General features: G+C 43.5%; 1 protein-coding gene across 2 annotated transcripts in view; it reads right to left on the bottom strand.

The window, feature by feature from the left end:
* Positions 1-18,499, bottom strand: part of VEPH1 (ventricular zone expressed PH domain containing 1) — a 67,620-nt gene that overhangs the window by 13,677 nt on the left and 35,444 nt on the right. Inside the window, exons 9-11 of one of the 2 annotated variants that reach the window (XM_065640340.1) lie at positions 8,686-8,825; positions 5,414-5,548; positions 552-669 (exon numbers count right to left, since the gene is read on the bottom strand). In XM_065640340.1, the coding sequence (XP_065496412.1) occupies positions 552-669; positions 5,414-5,548; positions 8,686-8,825 (393 nt within the window). The remainder of the gene's footprint in view (positions 1-551; positions 670-5,413; positions 5,549-8,685; positions 8,826-18,499) is intronic. The other variant, XM_065640341.1, reaches the window with a different exon arrangement.

Below are 18,499 nucleotides of genomic sequence, written 5' to 3'. Positions count from 1 at the left end.
ATCACAGCGAGACCACTGTACTGAGATGAAATTTCAGCCCAAAGCATGATTTCTTTTATGGTTGTTGAGTCCCACGAGAGTTGTGGAAGGAGGAAGATGCTCAGACACCCACGAAATGAGCCAGGCAGCCCGGCCTGCAGCAGAGGCTGGGCCACTCTTACAAGACTTACTAAACTCAGGGCTGATGAAATATAAGGAGATGCTAGCTGTTAAATTAAATAGCTGAAACAGCCAATTACTCAAAGGCTTGGCCAAAATATTCTGAATTCTTGGCCAGCATTGTGCAGGCTTTTACAAAGTGGCAAAAAAAACTCTAAGAAAAAGGCCATTCCTCAGGATTGCAGTACATGGATCTAAACCACATGGGTATCAGAAGGCTTCAAAAAGGTCACCAGAATCTTCTACCTGGCAAAAAGTGTATTTTCCACTCACCTTGTTTTCTATAATAATATAGCTGAAGTATTATGGGCGCTGTTAAGCAGTACTATGGATTCCATCCCCCACAGCCCCACCACCGCGCAGCCCACCGGCCTCGACAACAGCCTGCTCACCTGTCGCCTTTTCGGGGTTGTTGCACATGAAGCACTGCCACGCTCCCGCTGCCTCGCTGTAGCCGAACAAATCAAAGAACCTCACTTCTTCCAGGTGCATCTGCACGTGGTCCAGGTCCTAGGCCAAGAATGAGGAAAAAAAAAAAAAAACAAACTCAGGAGGTGAACCACTGCACGGTTAACAGCTCGGAACCCAAAATCACAGATTTTGCAGTGGGTGCCAGTGTGCGCTGTCTTGTATGTGTCTCCTGGGGGCAAACAACCTGCCAAGGGAACGGTGCTAAAGACGTATCTCCCTTTCTAGCGGCTGATACATAAATACAAATATAACTATAGATATATATATATATATGTAACATGGCTGTAGGATGCAGAGAACTGGTCTGGGATTTTTTTTGCCCCTCCAACATCCCACTCTGCAGTCCTGCCCAGCACGTCTCCCACCAGCTGAATTACTTTTATTACTTCCAGCCCTCTCCCAGGATTTTTTTCAATGAGGGGTGAGGGTCCACTTTATTTTCCTTTTTCCCTCTTTCTTTTTCCTTTTTAAAGAAAGAATAGAGGCTCTGAACCCATCCCCCTGTGAGAAGCACAAAGACAAATGCTTAGTATGAACGTTAATATGAACATTTCTAAAACCCCAGCAACAACAAGATGGATTTAGCTCACACGAAACACACCCAGGTAAATGTGATGCTGTTCTGCCAGTGATCAGCAAGGGAAATAAGGATTACGCATCTGCAAAGTAAACCGAATGTCTGACTTGATCAAAGAAACCTCCAGAAAGTATATTTGCCACTTCAAGTACGGGAAAAGCCGGAGGAGTTTCCTTTCGAGGTAATTAATAACACTGTATAATCCAGTGTATTTTAGAACCCATTATTTAATTTTAAAACAGATTGTGATCTCATAATTAAACAAACGTTGGTGTTAAATAACAGCAACCAAGTTACTGCAAACAGAATGGGAATTACCAGGACCACTCAGAAAACACTCCTATTTATTTGCGTGTCTGCAGCAGCCCAAAGAAAACACCGATTTACCCGGTTGGTGGGGAAAATACCATCCCTTGCCAGGGACACGAGCTCAACGCACTGAACAAGGCTCTGCAGAGGATGGAGTTGTCTGATTTGGGCCAATTTCGCCAGTATCACGTCTCTCCTTCCCAGCCCCTTTCAACCCAGAAAACGGCCAGGAAAATGCTGTTTTCACAAGATCAAAACGATGAAAAATGTTGAATTTTAACCAGACACGAGGCTGTCAGGTGCCCCCACCCTCTCCATGCTGGAGACCATCTCCTGATGGATTTTCGGCTGTCCGAAGGAAGGATGGCAAGGCAGCTTGGGGAGCACTGCACATCACCTGAGCCGTGAGGCGCTCCAAACAACGAACACCGGTCCCCTCACCCCCTGGCCGCCTCGGTGCGCTCCCCTGTGATGCTTCTTTGGGCAATTCCTTCCGCCTTTGGTGCCTCTTTGCTGGGGCCAGGGCTAAATCCACATCTCGGGCTGCCTTGCCCCAGCACGCTCAAACCGGCTCACATTGGGGAGCACAGGTAAAACTTGATTATTTTGCTCTGTAACTGCTCTTTATACATCACTAATTTTTTTCTCCAAAAGAGAATTCGGTACATTGGAGGAATCTAGCTGGCTGTGCTATGGAACAGGAGCACTGTGCAGCCTCTTCTGAGGTTCTCAGGGACATGGGTTAGTGCCAGGCTTGGCTTAATGGTTGGACTCGATCTTGAGGGTCTCTTCCAACAAAATGATTCTATGATTCTCTCCCTGTTTCTCCCGCTGGTCCATGGGTAGTGGATCACATTGAACAGAAAGCCCAGGAGCATCTCCATCCTGTAAAAAAATCTTTTAGTGGCTGCAATGAGCCAACTCTAGACTGAAAGGGAACAAATATCACTGAAATATCAATGCAGCAATCTTTCTTTTCCACTCTGTACACTGGTACGCTTGAAATAATCTGCAATAAGCCACTTATTTCAGGAAGAGAAGCACGGGGGAAAAGCCTAATTAGAGAGGAGAGATTTATCTCATCCCCATGCGCCATCATCTTGAAAACCTCAGTGACTCCATTGTGAAATCGTGGCGCTTCTTTCTGCTCCGTAAACTGAGATCGCAAACAAAGGAAAGGAAGAACAGAACTAACAATGGCTCAAAAATGTTAATTATTCTCTTGCAATGCCGCTCAACAAAAGACCCTCTGAAGGCATCACACGAGGCTCATAGAGTAGTCACCATCTCACTCTTCTGACACAGCGTGAGTCAACACAAAGAATTCAGCAACGAGCTCAACACCAGCTCAGTTTTTGTAATGTGGCCTGTGTGCGCTTTGATAAAGAACGATGAAGCAACTGAACGGAAATCTGTAAGGACGTACATCTGGAAATGCTTTACTTCTGGCACGTCTTAAGCTGTGTTGGATAAATATTATTTGTGGCATGAACAGGCTGCCCAGTGAAACACGACATGCGTTCTGTGAGCCAGGTATTCGCTGCAATTCCTTGCACACGCGGACCCGGCCAAATGCAGAAATCGCTTACAGGGATGTAAATCTGAAAAATATTTCCCAGAATTTACTCTGGAATAAACCATTGATGTCATAGATTTTTTTTTTTCCCAGCTTTGCAAAATAGTTTAGAATACATATTGAAAAAAAGTCTAAGTTCATTTTTTTCTGGTTTAGCCACAGGGTCACAGGGCAGAACGCGGAGCGATTGCAGAGCAGTGATGCAGGATGGACTCTGCTGTGGTTCCTGGGGGTCGGACCTTCCCCACGTCCTCACAGCATAGAAATTTCTCAGTTCTGATAAAGCATTCAGACATCGCTGTAAGATGATGCAGAAAAAAATATAAAATATAATGCAGGACGCTGATGCTGCGTTTATATCAACAGATTTCAAAATACTTTAAATTATAAGTGCTACGCTTATTGAAACAATCACACAATGCTAATTTGGCTTCCCGCACTACTGGAAGAGGAATAAAATTAACAATTACAATAATTTTGTCAAATCTTTTGCAATATTTGAAGTACTATTAGCAATGGGAAGAACTTCTGAAAAAAAAAAATATTCACATTACTACAGAAGCTTAGACTGTCAAGTGAAGTAAGGATGAGGTCACGCCAGGAATGTTCTGGACAGATTTCTTGGGGATGTAAAACTTAAAGGAAGCCTTCCTTATGGCAGGCCTAGGTGTTGCTCCCAGAAAACGAGACTTTTCTCAGCAAACTGAATGAGAATTGCACTAGAAACAAACTGAGGTTCTGTACTAATAAGCAAAACCAAAACTGAGAAAGTAAATCCAGCAGCACACTGTGGAGACCAAGCCTGAATATTCAAGTCTTTTACCGTTTCAGATGTGTTACATCTGCCCATCTTCAGCCTCCAAAGGCTCGCAGGCAGTCCACAGTTCCTGGAGTTTCCGAACTTCTATTCACAGCTTAATTCATTAACTCAGTGAAAATCAATGCCCCATTTTCCAGCTCCACTATTTGGGAACTCGGAGATACGGTTGCTGTCATGGAGTGATGAAACTTCCCAAAATAGGGCAAACGCTCGTATCTGAGCATTAGTAGGATTATGCAACCGATGCGCTGGAGACTAATCACGTTTCTAGGGTGTTGGACACGTTTTGTAGACTTTGTGTGCATGATGCACTACGTCTAATCCTACCACTCTTCCCTAAGCTCGTTATTCACCCCAAACTCCTTTACACTCCTCCAGCTCTGACTTTCGACAAGTAGATCTTGGCACGGTCTCAAGTTAAGCCAGTATTGAAGAGCAAAGCAGTTCTAATGCCTTCAGATGAGTCAGGCTGGGATTTCGATAGCATTTAAAATACTTAGTGCCAGCTCCACTGTGTCTTAAGTAAAACTGGGCCATAAGCTGGGTCTTGGATGTGAGGATCCCCTAGTCCTCTTACATCCACAGCAGGAGTCCCCACTTCAATGCAGTATTATCGTGGGGGTTCAGAAGGTGTTTCTAACAAAACTCCTGTTTTTAAATCAGCCATAACCTTAGTAAATTAATCTGATTCAGTCAGACATCTTCATGCGTACAATATTCTGAGAGAGAATATTCTAAAATCACGTTTGACAATTCATTTCATCCCATTGAGCTGGATGGAGATGTTCAGGAATAAATAGATATTTGTTTTACAATCCTACAGTGTCCTTTTCCAAGGAGCCTGATTAATAGCTTTGAAATAGCATTTGCTGAAATCCCAGAGACAGTAAACAGCTTTGAAAGAGTAATCTTTTAAAGTGATGGGGGTAGCTAATGGTATATGTACAAATGATCATTTCCATAAAATCCAAGCCTGTGTTTAACTAGGTGAATTTCCAAGTGGCTGCCAAACAGCCCACAGTGACAGCTAATCTGAATCTAGAGTTTGAAACCGCAAGCAGGAAAAAACCCATATGTAGCATCATTAGTTTTCATCACACCAGGAACAATCCAATGTGAAGCATGTAGGAGAGGGTGGAGAACAAGCCTGGAGACCTTTCAAAGCACGGAACAAAATGACACCGTGGACCTTCTGCAGAGGTTGAAAATATAATGGCTGGTCAACATTTTTCAACATCACCACAAGCCGAGTGTTTCATGGCAAAGGGAGGTCAGAGGCACAGGCTGTGGATTGTGATCTGGTCATGCAGGAGGAAAGACTTGGGAAGATGCCAGAACTAAGGCAAAAAAGTAGAAGGGGCAGGGAAAGGGGGTTTGTTTTTCAGTGCGACCACGGCAAAGAATTGCTGTAGCGATTGTAAAGGTCTTTGTACAGCTGTTCTAAATATCAGGGTGAAATTTTCTACTTTTTTTTTTTTTTCTGAGAAAGTAAAAAGCTTACCTTTTGGTGTGGAAATGTAGACTGGATCATGGCGGTTTCAAAACTGTGCGTCCCCTTGAGCTGTGTCTTCTCCCACAGGGCCTTGAGGACTTGCACGGAACTACTCTGGATGGACAAAGGTTCTGCAAACAAGCTCTGAAGGAAATGTTGAAAACAGGGTGTCAGGCATTTTGTACTTGGCCATCAACAAAGATCATCTTGTTCTTACAGTGGGACGGCCACGCGTGTAGCCAGGGATTAGCTCATTTCTTTGTAAGGAATTACAATGGATCAATATGCGCACAGTCAGACAAATCCTCAAATATTTCATTTCCTTTGGGGCTTTTTTTAATTGTACGTTACATGTCTTTAAGGTTTGTGGCTCACTAAAGTTTATCTTTCAACTACGACTACACACAGCAACTGGCATGTAATTTTTGCATTGAAATGCTAGTTTATCAAAATGTTCGCAGCACGGGCCTCACTGAACCAGGTGCACATCTCGGTGACACATATTTTTTGGAAAAAACTGGTCATTTACCAGTTAATGCGAAAGATGCTTGGCACCGCTGCAGGTTTGTGTGTGGTTATCCAGACCCCACTGCAGCTCCTGGTCCTTGCGTGGGGGACAATAACTGTGCAACGTTTGGGACCGCACTGAACAGACAGCGGGATGAAATGCAAGAGAAAAATCCTCCACAGAACACGTTCAATGCAGATTTTGCTGATGGGGTACAGGAATGTTCATCCCCTGAACATTCACAAACCAAGATGAAACTGTTGGGTGCTCTCGCCTCCAGAGCTCCTTGTTTCAAAGGACAGCAAGCATACAACCTTATCCTGCCTTGAATTATTCTAATATTTCAACAGCATTAAGTTCTTCACTGTATAAACTGCACACAAAGTCAACGTTACAAGAACACTGCTGCAGCTGAGAGCGCTCAGCACTTCTGCCTCTACTAGATCTGCTCCATGATCTTGGAATTAAAAAATGCATTTGCACACAGGAGCCAAGCTGAGAGTGCACAAGCAAATGTGATTTTCCATGTTTTAAGTATTTGATTTCGCAATGTGAACAATGTCCTTTTTAACGTAGGTTTCCTGGATGGATGTTCCTTCACTTTCTGAACAGAAACCCAAGGATCCTAATCCCACTGTCTGGCACCCAGCGCACACGCTTCAGGAAGACGCACCCAGGAATTTTTATTGTGGCCGAGGCAATGCATTTTTTCCAGCTAAGCTGTCAGGACAGCAGGATCATTTTGTCCCAATTAAAAGGGAGAAGCAGTCAGCTTCAGGCAGCCACCTGGCACAAGAAAACAGCAGCCCAATTAGCTGGTGTTTGGCTAATTAATGAGCAACGCGAGGGAAGGTGTTAGGAAGGGACAGGTCGGGCAGCCCCCTCCTCGCTGGTGACACTGTCCCACCTGATGAAGAAAATTAAATCATACAGCATTAGAGGATTATTTTGATGAATCTGTGAAACTAAAGCATCCTGCCTATCAAAGATGTTTGGACTCAATGATCCTGAGGGTCTCTTCCAACCAAAACGATTCTATGAAATAACCCCTCTAACATCACCTCTTATTCTAATTTTGCTACTTTTGTTAATCATCGCTTAACTGTAAGACGATTTCTCAGGTCTCCGTTGACATACGCTTTTCTTCCTACTGCCCTGCACTAATAATTTGCTGTTTCACAACTTCTGTTCAAGGGCTTCAAAACACGGTGTAACTATTCACTGATATTTTTAAAATTAAATAGAAAGCAGGGTTGTGAAGTCAAGGATCTGTTCTGGAGACCTGAGAGAAAAAGTCTCTTCTCGCTTCTGCTTTTGCGGAATGCAATGTCAAACAGAATATGGAGCGATTGGCAAAAAATGAATAAAACTACAGTAACTGCTATTGAAATCTTCAGAAACTGTATATTAGCAGTCTGTCTGTGAATCTATGATGGATCTGCTGAAAACTACATTTTTATCACCAGCCTTTCATTTAACTTATTATTAACACATTATAAATACACTTTACGTCAAATGTATCTCTCGTACAATTTCACAGGCTTAAATAACATTATCCCACGGCTGGATTTAGTGCCCTGTATTTAATTTAACAATAGTTATATATCCAGTACTTAAAAGCCTTAAGATTTTGAAGAAAAGAAAGAACATACATTATCTACATTAAACACCATCCTGATGCGCAGCAGGCTCGAACGCTTGGTGCAGCACAACGTGAAACTTTTCCCATTAAAAAAACATTTAAAGTGGTGTGTTTACAGCATGTTTGCAAAGATATAAACTAAATAGCATTGCTTTGAGCCTGGCCCTGGCTGTGCAGGGGGATTCAAATTCAGAGTAATGTGGGAAGGGGTTAATGGGAGAGGTTTGGCAATGAAAAACATCTCAGGAAAAGGCAAGGCACTGGGGAATAAAGGTGGATCGGTGATTAAATTGTCGGTGCAGCTGATTCAAACCACGAACCGCAGGCCAAACAGAGGTGGTTGTGTTAAAATCCACGGCAGGGGTTGGGGGGGAGCGAGTTGTGGCAGCTCTGTCACCCCCTCCTCTGCTGCTGCTGCTCCTTTTTGCTTTTTAGTACTTTCGTCTGTGTTTTCCAACATCTGTTTTCCTCACGTCAGGAATAAAATGATGCATTTGTAACACAATTCATTTATTCTCTCAAGGTCCTGTTAAAATTCTGAGGTTGCGTTAGGGTGGGATGAAGTACAGTGACTGGCTCCGCACAGGTTGAGAAACTGAACCTTGCTATCGTAACACAAAACCATCTGTTTCATCTTGAAGTGTGAATGTCAGGACGTCTCTTACAATTTCATACACTTTGTAACCTATCACAAAATCCCATATATGTCCAAACACTGGGCTGTATTTGGAAATGGTATTAAACAAGAGAAAATAACTGTAGGGTTGGTAGGAGAACAGCACTGATCAGATTTGCAAATCCGGCTCGCTTGAAACTTCTGCAGTAAAAAGTCCTGAGGAGTGCCGGAATCTGCAAGTTTTGCCTGAATGAGGACAACAAGGTTTGGTCCCACTTTTTTCCCCCAGACTTTGTAATCTCTTCAGATAGTCTGAATTTGTTGTACTTAATAGAAATATAAAAACTTACAGACTGCAAAATCACTTCGACCTACTAGAACAACTTTCTAAGAAAATACGAGGGTCGCAAAGCGCTGCAGATTGGAAGCATGTTTAAAGAGATTAACCATTAAAACGTTTTCGCCAAGTACAAAGTTACCCGTACAGAGGTGCCACGAACCCGTATTGCACACACCTGCTGGAAGAGGAACATGATGTGGATCCAGAGCGGAGGCTGCCGGCTGACCAGGGTGAAACTGGATTTACTGTACAGGCAGTAATGGCCTTTCAGGGGACAGCTGAAGAACAGCTTCGCTACGCAACTTCTGACGGTATCTAGAAAGACATACACAGAATATTAAAATCAACTAAAAAAAGACAGAAACGTAACTGTCCGTTACCAGCATACAGGCAATAAACCAGTGCATGGGCATGGTCTGGGTCAGCTCCTGGGTGTTCAGAAGGGCATTGCTGTGTCTGCGCCCTTAAATTAAACACAAGCCACCTGACAGTACTGGAGAAATTTGGTCCCCAGAGCTTTAAACCTTGTATGGGAATCATTTACTCCCAAATGCAAAAGGTGCACGGCAGCCCCCCGCCAGGCTGTTTATCCTCTTTGTGCTTTCTCACGCATTTGGTACCGTCGTTTAGCTTATCAAACCAGACAGACGTATCAAAACTGTGCATCGCTTATTCTTATTTGAAGAGTTTGTTGGAAAAAACATCCCATGTTAAGAAAGAGCCATATAGGGGCCTGACATCTATGGGATCCTTGCCAAGAGCTCGCGCAGCTGAAAGCTGGTGTCTGCAGGGATGCAGGAGAGCATGAGCGGCTCCCGGCCAGGAACCGGCTCCTTCAGCCGCTGGTGGCACCCGCAGTGCTTCCCCTCTTTCTGTGGATCCTCCAGGAGCCAAAAGAGGCATAAATCCATTTACTGTGCATGTAGCATGTTTGCTGTACAGGCTGGCTTACTAATTGAGCATCGGAAGTACCTCGGAGCTCAGGTCTGCCCGAACCTGCCCGTGCAGGGATGCTCCAGGTCCCACCAACCCCACTTCTTATCAAGCATACAGACCACAACCCTGCTGGGTTGTTACACACCAAGCCACGAAGCCACAGCTTTTGCAGCCATTCCCTGCAGCAAAAAAACACACAGGGAAAAGGAAAAGGCGTGAAGCTCCAGGTCCAACTGGACAAGAGATGGCGAACGCTTTCACAGTTACACACCGGGCAAGGTGGGATGCGCACGGTCGTGGCTGTGACCCGGTGTCACCACTCAACACACGGGTTTGCTCCAAAACTGCAGTTACCGTCACAGTCCCAGCTGCACCACAGACAGACAAAACATCTCCAATTCTCACTGCTCTGCCAAATCACGACCATTTATGCCAGCTGTGATTGTGCCGTCTGCTGATAAAAATCCCGGCAGTGGTTACGTGCGATGTGAAGGCGCCATTTGGGATCAAGGGTGCGGTGCAAAGCTGTGCGCCACATCGTGTTACCTGACTCTGAACTTCCCGTGCTGGATTTAACTGGAAATTAAGCCCTTGAGATCCATGATTCTGCTTTTGCAAAATATTGACCCCTAACCCTCATTGCCTCTCTTTACGTGACGACTCATAATGATAACAGCATGTTAGGCATAACCCGATGATGATTATTATTAACTTAAAATAGCGGCATCATTTTATAGCCACTCTGAACAGGAACAAGCGGCTATCCGAGGTAAAAAGGCATGGAAAACAAAAGACAGAGATCCTCAGATAATGACCTTGATGCAAACCCAGGGAGAGCTGCACCCGTGCACCAGCTGGAGACCTGACCTGGGGAGGGAACCACCGGTCCCACCAGCTGCTGCTGCATTCCCGTCCCCGCTAAAGCCAGAAACGACGGACAGACAAACCGCCCTATGCTTACAGATCAGCCCGCTGTAAGAAAATATCCTAACTGGAAAAAGGAGTTGTAATTTTCTAAAAAATGTGGCTAACGGGAGACTAGATCTACCGACAATGCGTGCCAGCAACAAGGAAGACTGATATCAGGAGGGTGGCCTTTCTCTCCAACAACAGACCATCTTGAAATACTTGTTGCTTTTAACATTTTTCATCTGATCAAGATGTGAAAGCATAGGGGAGAAACATAATAAATTCATTATTTCATATTAAAGCACCGAGTATGAGGAATGAGTTTATCAGAGGTACAAGAGGATGAGTCTCTTGAGCAAAAGTATCGATGGACCAGGTTGTCACTAAAAATGCAGAAAATTCAAAACTGGGATGTTGGAACCTGCCGAAAATCTTACAGAGAGGCCAGATGGTTGTTAGGCTGGGAGAAAAACATGCAGAAGCTGGCAAGTGGAACCCACGTTATTATCCTTTGACAAAACTGTTTGAATTTGCTGAGAAAAGGAAGTCACCTGTGCCAAGCTGGGGCTGCAGAGCTCGTTGAGACCCCACTGTAGCCCAGGAGATCTGAGGTGTAAAGGCATGGGAAGGTTAAAGCTGGAGCTCACAAAAGCCAGTGGAGTCACCGCACTGACTGTGGGAAACACTCACAAGCCAAGGCCATGCAGAATATTTGGAAGTGAGCACAAGGACCAAAACAAGTGAAAAGGACGTTGAGATGAACGGGATGACAATCGTCATCCAGATCACTCCCCTCCAGAGAGACAGAAGGACCCAGACCAGCCCCAGCTCTCCTGATCCATGGGTGAGCCAACAAGAAAACCCACCCGTACTTGTCTCAGAGTGCATTTAGCACAGGACAAGTCTGAAGATGTTTCCTTCATTTTGCAATGGTGGTGGAAAGAGGAGCTGAAATAGGGCCGCTGCTCTTGGCTTCACCAAACGCACCCAAAAAGGAGGCACAATTGTTGGTGTAGGACACATGGCACTCTTTCCTCTTGTATAGGCCTGAAAAAATGGATAGATCACAGGGGAACGTTGCCTTGAAGAAAGAAAGAATCTGCATGAAGTGGTGGCTCGATGCCAAGCATTGGGCATTTGGAGGCTGCTCTTTGAAGACAATATTGATTTGTGCACATTGACCAAATCCTGTGGGACGTGGAAGTGCTGTCTGGGTCGTGTCAAGCACCCATCCCAGCAGAAATGTAGTCTGAGATCTACAGTGGGACAATATTAGAAGCGTGTGTGCAACTGTTGCTTTCAGCAGTAGAAAGCCAGGGTTTAAAGTCAAACCAACAAAGATGCAAATGCTGCTAAACTGAGACGACGATTCAGAAAACAAAACAAAACAACTAACTTAGCTGCAGATCAAAGATATATCATGTCCATAAGCAACATGACCATCTTAGCAGGAAAAAGATGGGACATAAAATCCACTACTCTTGGATTAGTAGCTATGGGGGAAAAATTGAGTTTAATCTAACTACCCAAACCAGCCACCTGCCAGTATTCACGTTCAATATAGAGGAGGAGTTTGAGAAAGAGAAAGGGTTAATTAGAGCGACCTGAAGTCCGGGGACATATTAAAGCACAAAACTCACTGGCGTCTCCAAGGAGCTGTTGACACAACGCTCTTCCACCAGCACGGCCCACGCTGAAGACCCTTGGTTTGTGCATCATAGATGGTAACAAGTCCAGTGGTTATTTTTTCAGTTACAAAGGTACAAATTGACAAGAAACCTGGGAGGCATTTAAAGGCTGCGGGTTCGTAATTAAGAAAGGATGCTCAGTGCTGGGCAGGACTGTGCTTGATAGGACTGTGGAGAAGGTTCCGAATTGCTGCAGAACAAAAAAGTTGTAAAGGATCTGTGGAGAGAGACAAAAACCTAACAAATCGCTTAGCAAGACATTGTGGATGACACAGAGAAAAATACCGAGGCTGACAATACACGCCAAAATAAATGTCAGCTCAGGAGCCAGAGTCCACGTTGGCTCAGCAAAAAGTTTGTTCCTGGAAAAAAGCAGCATTAATTTGTCAATACCGACGGAAAAGAAGCCTCCTACCCAGACAATCTTCAAACCTTTGGTATGAGACAAGCAATTACTCATCGCTATTTCTGCTACATTTGCTATGCTGAGTTTGGCAATGTCTGATAACAAGCCAAAGTTTACTACGTGTTTTTCAATGGTTTGCAATGAACTACAGGTTGCAACATATAACAGCTAATCTCAGTCAGCCCAGAGTCAGTGGAAAGTGGTATTTAAATAATAAACATTCTGATGAAGACTAAGATGACCCTGATCCACATCTAGCACTGCTACACTGTATTTCACTCAAATGCAAATCGACACACCAATACCACAGGAAATTAGTTTCTTGTCATCATTTGGGTGCATTTTAAAGAAAATGACATGTCAGAAAAACATTTACATTGTGCCATTTCACAAAATGTTTAAAATGGCAAAAAAAAAAATCATTTTAATGAACAGCATCATCAGATACTAACCTAAAGCAGGAGAGATTAGCACACGGGATATATACACACTGCAGAATAACCAGGGGCCCGTTGGGTCATTAACTCCCGCACAGAGACGCACCTTTAACTAAAAATACAAATTGTAATAGTCACGTGGGTTCAGTCATAGTCTTCTGGCATTATGAATAATAAAATGGGTTTAAACTTTTAATCAAATGTAACCATGGCAGTAGAGTTCTCTTGTACTCCATCCCACATAAAAACATTGCAGGTGTTGTAAATATTGTTCAACAGGTTATCAGAGTCTGTTGTGCTCAAAACATCCCCCCAAAATGTCTGCATTATATATGGCAAGTGTTATTGTAACACCCAGTGGTTGTTAGACACTAAATTTTGTATGTTACGTTTTCATTTTTAAGAAGCCAAACCAAAGCACCAGATGTTTCTAGAAGTGACAATATTGCTCTTTACAACTATTTCCCCACTCGTGTAGCAATTCCGATTCAGATTCTATGTACCGTATCCCAGTGCAGAGTAATAACCTTCACCATGGGGTTTGATATTTCTAGTATAACATTGCACTTTTATAATATCTTATTCAAGGATCCCAAAGAATCATTACTTAGCCCTCAAAACGTTCATCACAGTATGTTGTTTTTGCTGTCCCTTGTGGGTAAGTGTGGCAGGATTATTTAGGAGTGTGGCAGGATTATTTAGGAGTGTGGCAGGATTATTTAGGAGCAAAGCACGTGTGTCACACGTCCATGTTCAGACTTGTGCTCAGACACACTCTGAGAATGAAAAAGGTACTTTTAAAATCAGCATTTACGAATTGTACGTACTTAGGTACTCAGCACGATATGCAGTTTAAGAAGATGCATTTGGGCTTTCCTAAACCACACGTACGTAAATGGGCTGAGCTTTAGCTGGGCGATGTTGCCTGCTTCACTGCAAGTTATATAAACCACTATGAACCCAATACCAGCCTTGTGTAATCCTGATGGATTACAGAGGAGTTAAAGCAGAGAAAATACAACACAGCAAGACCCGTTTACACCTGGGAGACCTGACGGCATCATTTTGAGGGAAAACAACTCGTGGCGTTTGCACTTAGCAATGCACAGCGGCTGACAACGGCGAATCTGATGGATGAGCGGGGAACAGGGCTGTAGGTTAACAAGGAAATACAAGAATTTTTGCTAGGAAGAACGAAAATAAATCACTTGCAGGCTAGAGTTAGCAAAATGCTTTGAGGTTAAATGAAACCATCCCCAGCTTACAAAGGCGAAGACAACTCAGTTCCCTGAACCTCTGTGTAATTCCCCGTGTGGGGACACGTTACCACTCACCCTGACTTCACCTGGGAAAGGTGAATTTAGCCCCAAAGAAACTTTCTGGGTATCAGTGAGATACAAGACACAGGAGATTCCTGTCAATAAAAGCCCTTTGCTCCACGGCAGCTCCCCCAGCACCCGGCGCAGCTCGGTAAACGCCGCAATCCAACGGCGACTAAAGGTCCTTTTCATGGGATTTAAAGCAATAAAGTCCAAATTATGGCCAAGATTGATCTGCAACTCTTTAAAATAATTGGTCAAAAGTATGCAAGGGAGAGAGGAAGGAAAAAATTAACTAATTTCCCTGAGGACATTAAGTCTATTACATTGGTCACATTTAAGCTGTGTATTTACAGACTCTGGAATCAGTTTTGTACTTTAAAAACTACTGACGCTTCTAAATGTGGAAAGTGAATCTGAAGGAGGGTGTTTGTGCCAACTTCGATTTCCCTGAGTAACCCGCCCCGTCGGACCTAAACGAGGATTTATGGAAACACCATTTCAGCCACTACATCTGTGGCTCTGACAGCGTTTCTATACTGCATGGGTTCATAGAGGCTTTGACTGTGGAAAAGTAAAATAAAATAAAATAATAAAAGAAAAGAAAAGAAATAAAATAATAAAATACAGAGAGAGACTTATGACTATTTAAGAGTGCTAGCTCTTGGAGCTGGATGATGGATACGATTGTTTTGTTTGGGCCAGGAAAATCCCTTGTACATGTCAGCATGTGCAAAGATGCAGCACGAGGAGGAAAGGGACAGGTGAGGGACAAGGTGACAGGACACCAGGTGTATCTTCATTGTGATACCGACTTAAATAGAGGCAATCGCATTTCTCATCACACCTGTTGGCAAGTCCCAAAATTCCAGCATGAGAACAAGCATCAACTTGGATTTCCTATGGGAAACAAGAAAATACTTGTTTCAAAGTTCACTAGTAAGTGGTTGTGCCTGGGGAAAAAGAACAAAATATAAACAGAGGAATGTCAGTAGAGTTGTTAATTGTTGTTGATTCCAGGTTGACATGCTGGGCTAAACCAGGAGGGTCACAGGCAAGTGGTACAGAGTCGCTGGTTCTGGGAACAATTAATGCATTATTTGATTTACATTGGTAATCCTTCACTATTAAATAAAATCTGTTAATAGGAGTAAAAGTATGCTCATGAATTTCCCAAAGAGAATTAAACCCACCCACAAACATGAAACCAGGGAACAAGAAACGGATGCAACTTTTTACATTTCAATTTTAAGCCTTTTTCAGCTTCCTCAGTTTCCTTTGCCTGATCTGTTCAGTTTGGATCACAAATAAGCATGCAAACAATAAATACCCTGATAGGAGAAAAGGTAAATTTTTAAAGCAACCAGCTTCAAGAAATGCTGATTTTTTTTTTTCTTTTTTAACACCGCTAGCTTTGCATGTGTGCCATAACTCAGTCCAACTGATTTCATCTCCAGTAAGTTACACAAAAATTAATGGAGAGGGCATGGCTATGATGGGGTCCACGACAATGCGCTCAACACACAGAGTCCAAATCTGAGTTGAGTGGCAAAAAGCCACATTTGAGAACATACAGAATAGCTTAACTTTCTAACAGTTAAACAAAAAATAATAATGAAGTCCTTCCCTTTACCATCGGGGCAATGAAAAGCCCACGTCATCAGGGAAGGTGCAACAGTCTAATATCAAAACGTCTCTGCCACATTGTCCCACCTTCAGAAGCAAAAGTGCACTAACCTCACGTGTGGGATGCAATAGAAATACCAGTTCTATAGAATAAACCACCAACTAACAGGATTTTTTTGGCCTAGCAGCAGCGTTGGTATCTCTGGAAGCGCCGGCCTGGGCCACGTTGCGATCCCAGCGAAGGACCAGGGGTCCATCTGTTCCAAATCAGCGTCTGGCTCATGGAACGCTGGAATTCCTCAGACCGGTGCAGGGCCAGCGCTGCGGGGGACCAATGCGCTTTTCCATCTCCACCGGCATATGGTACAGATTATCCCTCGGTACCGCATAAAACATAACAACAACCAGATTTAGGGCCAGTATATTGCAACCTGTTTCCCCTGCTGCCTCGTATCTTTTCAGGGTTCTGCCATTAATCCCAGAAAACGTTTGCTGTTTGTATTTCCTCCTGGAGGGCACTGAGGAGCCGGGAGTGACTCACTGCTATTAAATGGTTATAATATCTTTCATTGGATGGCATCACATTTTGCATGTGGCTTCAGTGACCCGGGATGGAATGAACGGGCTCCATCCTTTTAAAAAAAGAGGCTGAAGATGCACGAATCCTTCGGCATCCTCTACACACAGATATTACCAAGTGCTTTCTTTCCAACAGCTCAGTTGACACTCAGGCATTAACAGTGGCATTTTTATCCCAATTATCTGAAGAGCAAGTAGAACTGCAGCCAGGGGAGACATGGCAAATGCAACACGGGGTCCTCAAACACGGGCTCTTGCTCTTCATCGCTGGGACCCCAGTCACACCGAGGCGGTGGAAATCCCGCCCAGCGTACGTTGAAAAGCAATAATGAAACATCGAACAGCAATAATGAAACGTTGAAAAGCCATAATGAAACTTGGGAGCATTTGGGAAATGATAGATGCACAAGTCTGGGCTGCTGCCAGCTGCAAGATCCTGGAAGTACCGATAAGGTAGAAGATCACAAACCATCTGGAAAAATATGGGCTGATGAAAACTACTTCGCTTAGCTCCATGAAAGATAAAGCGCCTGACAAATATGGTGGCATTGTGGGGTTTTTTTAGGAAAATATCCAAAGGATTAAGAGGATTAGTGATGAACACGACACAAAAGAATGCCTCAGATTGCTTAAGATATGGCAGAGATGTGAACCTGGGTGAAGTGGTTCAAAATAAGCAGAAACTGAACCAAACCATCAGCCCCCAACGGAAACCATCTAAAATAAATGGATTTTTGTGGTTTCAGATGCCTTCCTTCTGCTCCTCTCTGACTCCAGTAGTAGTTCCAAGAGATTCACTCATGTACATACACACAAGCACTGGGGAAGCCATTGTAGCTCCTCTGTTCTTCAAAACACCCTCAACTTGACCATTTCTTAAGACGTTCTGGCCACCAGTGCAGCCGTGAGCCTGCTCATGCCGCAGGATCAGTACCCCATTCACAACCCTCCTCCACCTGAAGCACAGGCAACCAAAAATAGCAAATACTAAGTGAGATAACAGAGCTGAGGACAAGTCATTTGTCAATGTTTATAGGAGACGGCTTCAAATTAACTGTCACAGGCTGACCATGGATCCACTCTTACAGTTCTTGAACTGTGTCCCTTCACAGCTGTAAAATCAAACACTCAAGTTAATATTACATACATTTTGACATATACTATAAATCAAGTGAGCTTATAAATCAACAAGGAGACTGAAAAAACGCACCCTGTAAAGCCAAAACATTTTGTGAGGGCTAAAGTGTCTGAATCGATAGCAAAAAAAAGAAAATTTGCAAATCATGGACAACGTTACAGAGCAGAGGATGCGATCGAGGACCAGCCCTGGCCCCGTGCCCACACTCGGAGCACCCGTGGCGTCGGAGTTGTGGTGGAAATAAAATCTTACATTAACTCAACTGATGCACATGGAAGAAACAGGAATGTTTGAGGGACAACCAACCCTTCTTCAGCTCCATCAAACCTTGGCTAGCTTGCAGGTTTCTTTAACGTGTTTTTAACCTCTGCAACTCCCCTGCCAGCACAGGCTACAGAACTTTCTCTACTGTCGAAGCTGAAAAAGCATTTAAGAAGACTTCATGCTCATATTTGTGCATAGGGGTAAAAGACGCTAAACCTGGTTCTTAAGTGTATTAGGGAAATTGCTTTTATTTCTTACAAGAAAAACTATTTTTTCCTGCTGCAAGTATTAATTTTTGTCTTGGTCTTTTGCTTCTCTTGTAAGTATTTCTCAATGTACTATGGGTGTTTTTATGCTACGATCTACATTAACTTCAAAACAGAAGTACGCATATGTTCTTTACACTTCTTTAGGCTTCTTAAGTTCACTTTCATTAATGGTTTGAAATATCCTTATGCTATTTTTTTTAAAGAAACAGACATTAACAAGCATCAACTGCTGACTATGTCGCATTAAGAGATCTAAACTCCATTAGAACGCTTCGTGTTTGTTCTGCAGCCCATACCTGCTACATTCACTGATATTTTGCATTAATTTTTCTCAGCTGTGCAATTATAATAAAATTATTTCTTGCCTTGTCCAGCATGCCTGTTCCCTTAACTGCCTTGCACAGTGCTGATGGTTGTT

This window comes from Caloenas nicobarica, chromosome 8, assembly GCF_036013445.1.
Source record: "Caloenas nicobarica isolate bCalNic1 chromosome 8, bCalNic1.hap1, whole genome shotgun sequence".
In the NCBI taxonomy this organism is placed as follows: Eukaryota; Metazoa; Chordata; class Aves; order Columbiformes; family Columbidae; genus Caloenas; species Caloenas nicobarica.
Note: the sequence above shows the minus strand (reverse complement) of the source record. Positions and strands in the feature narration are given on the sequence as shown.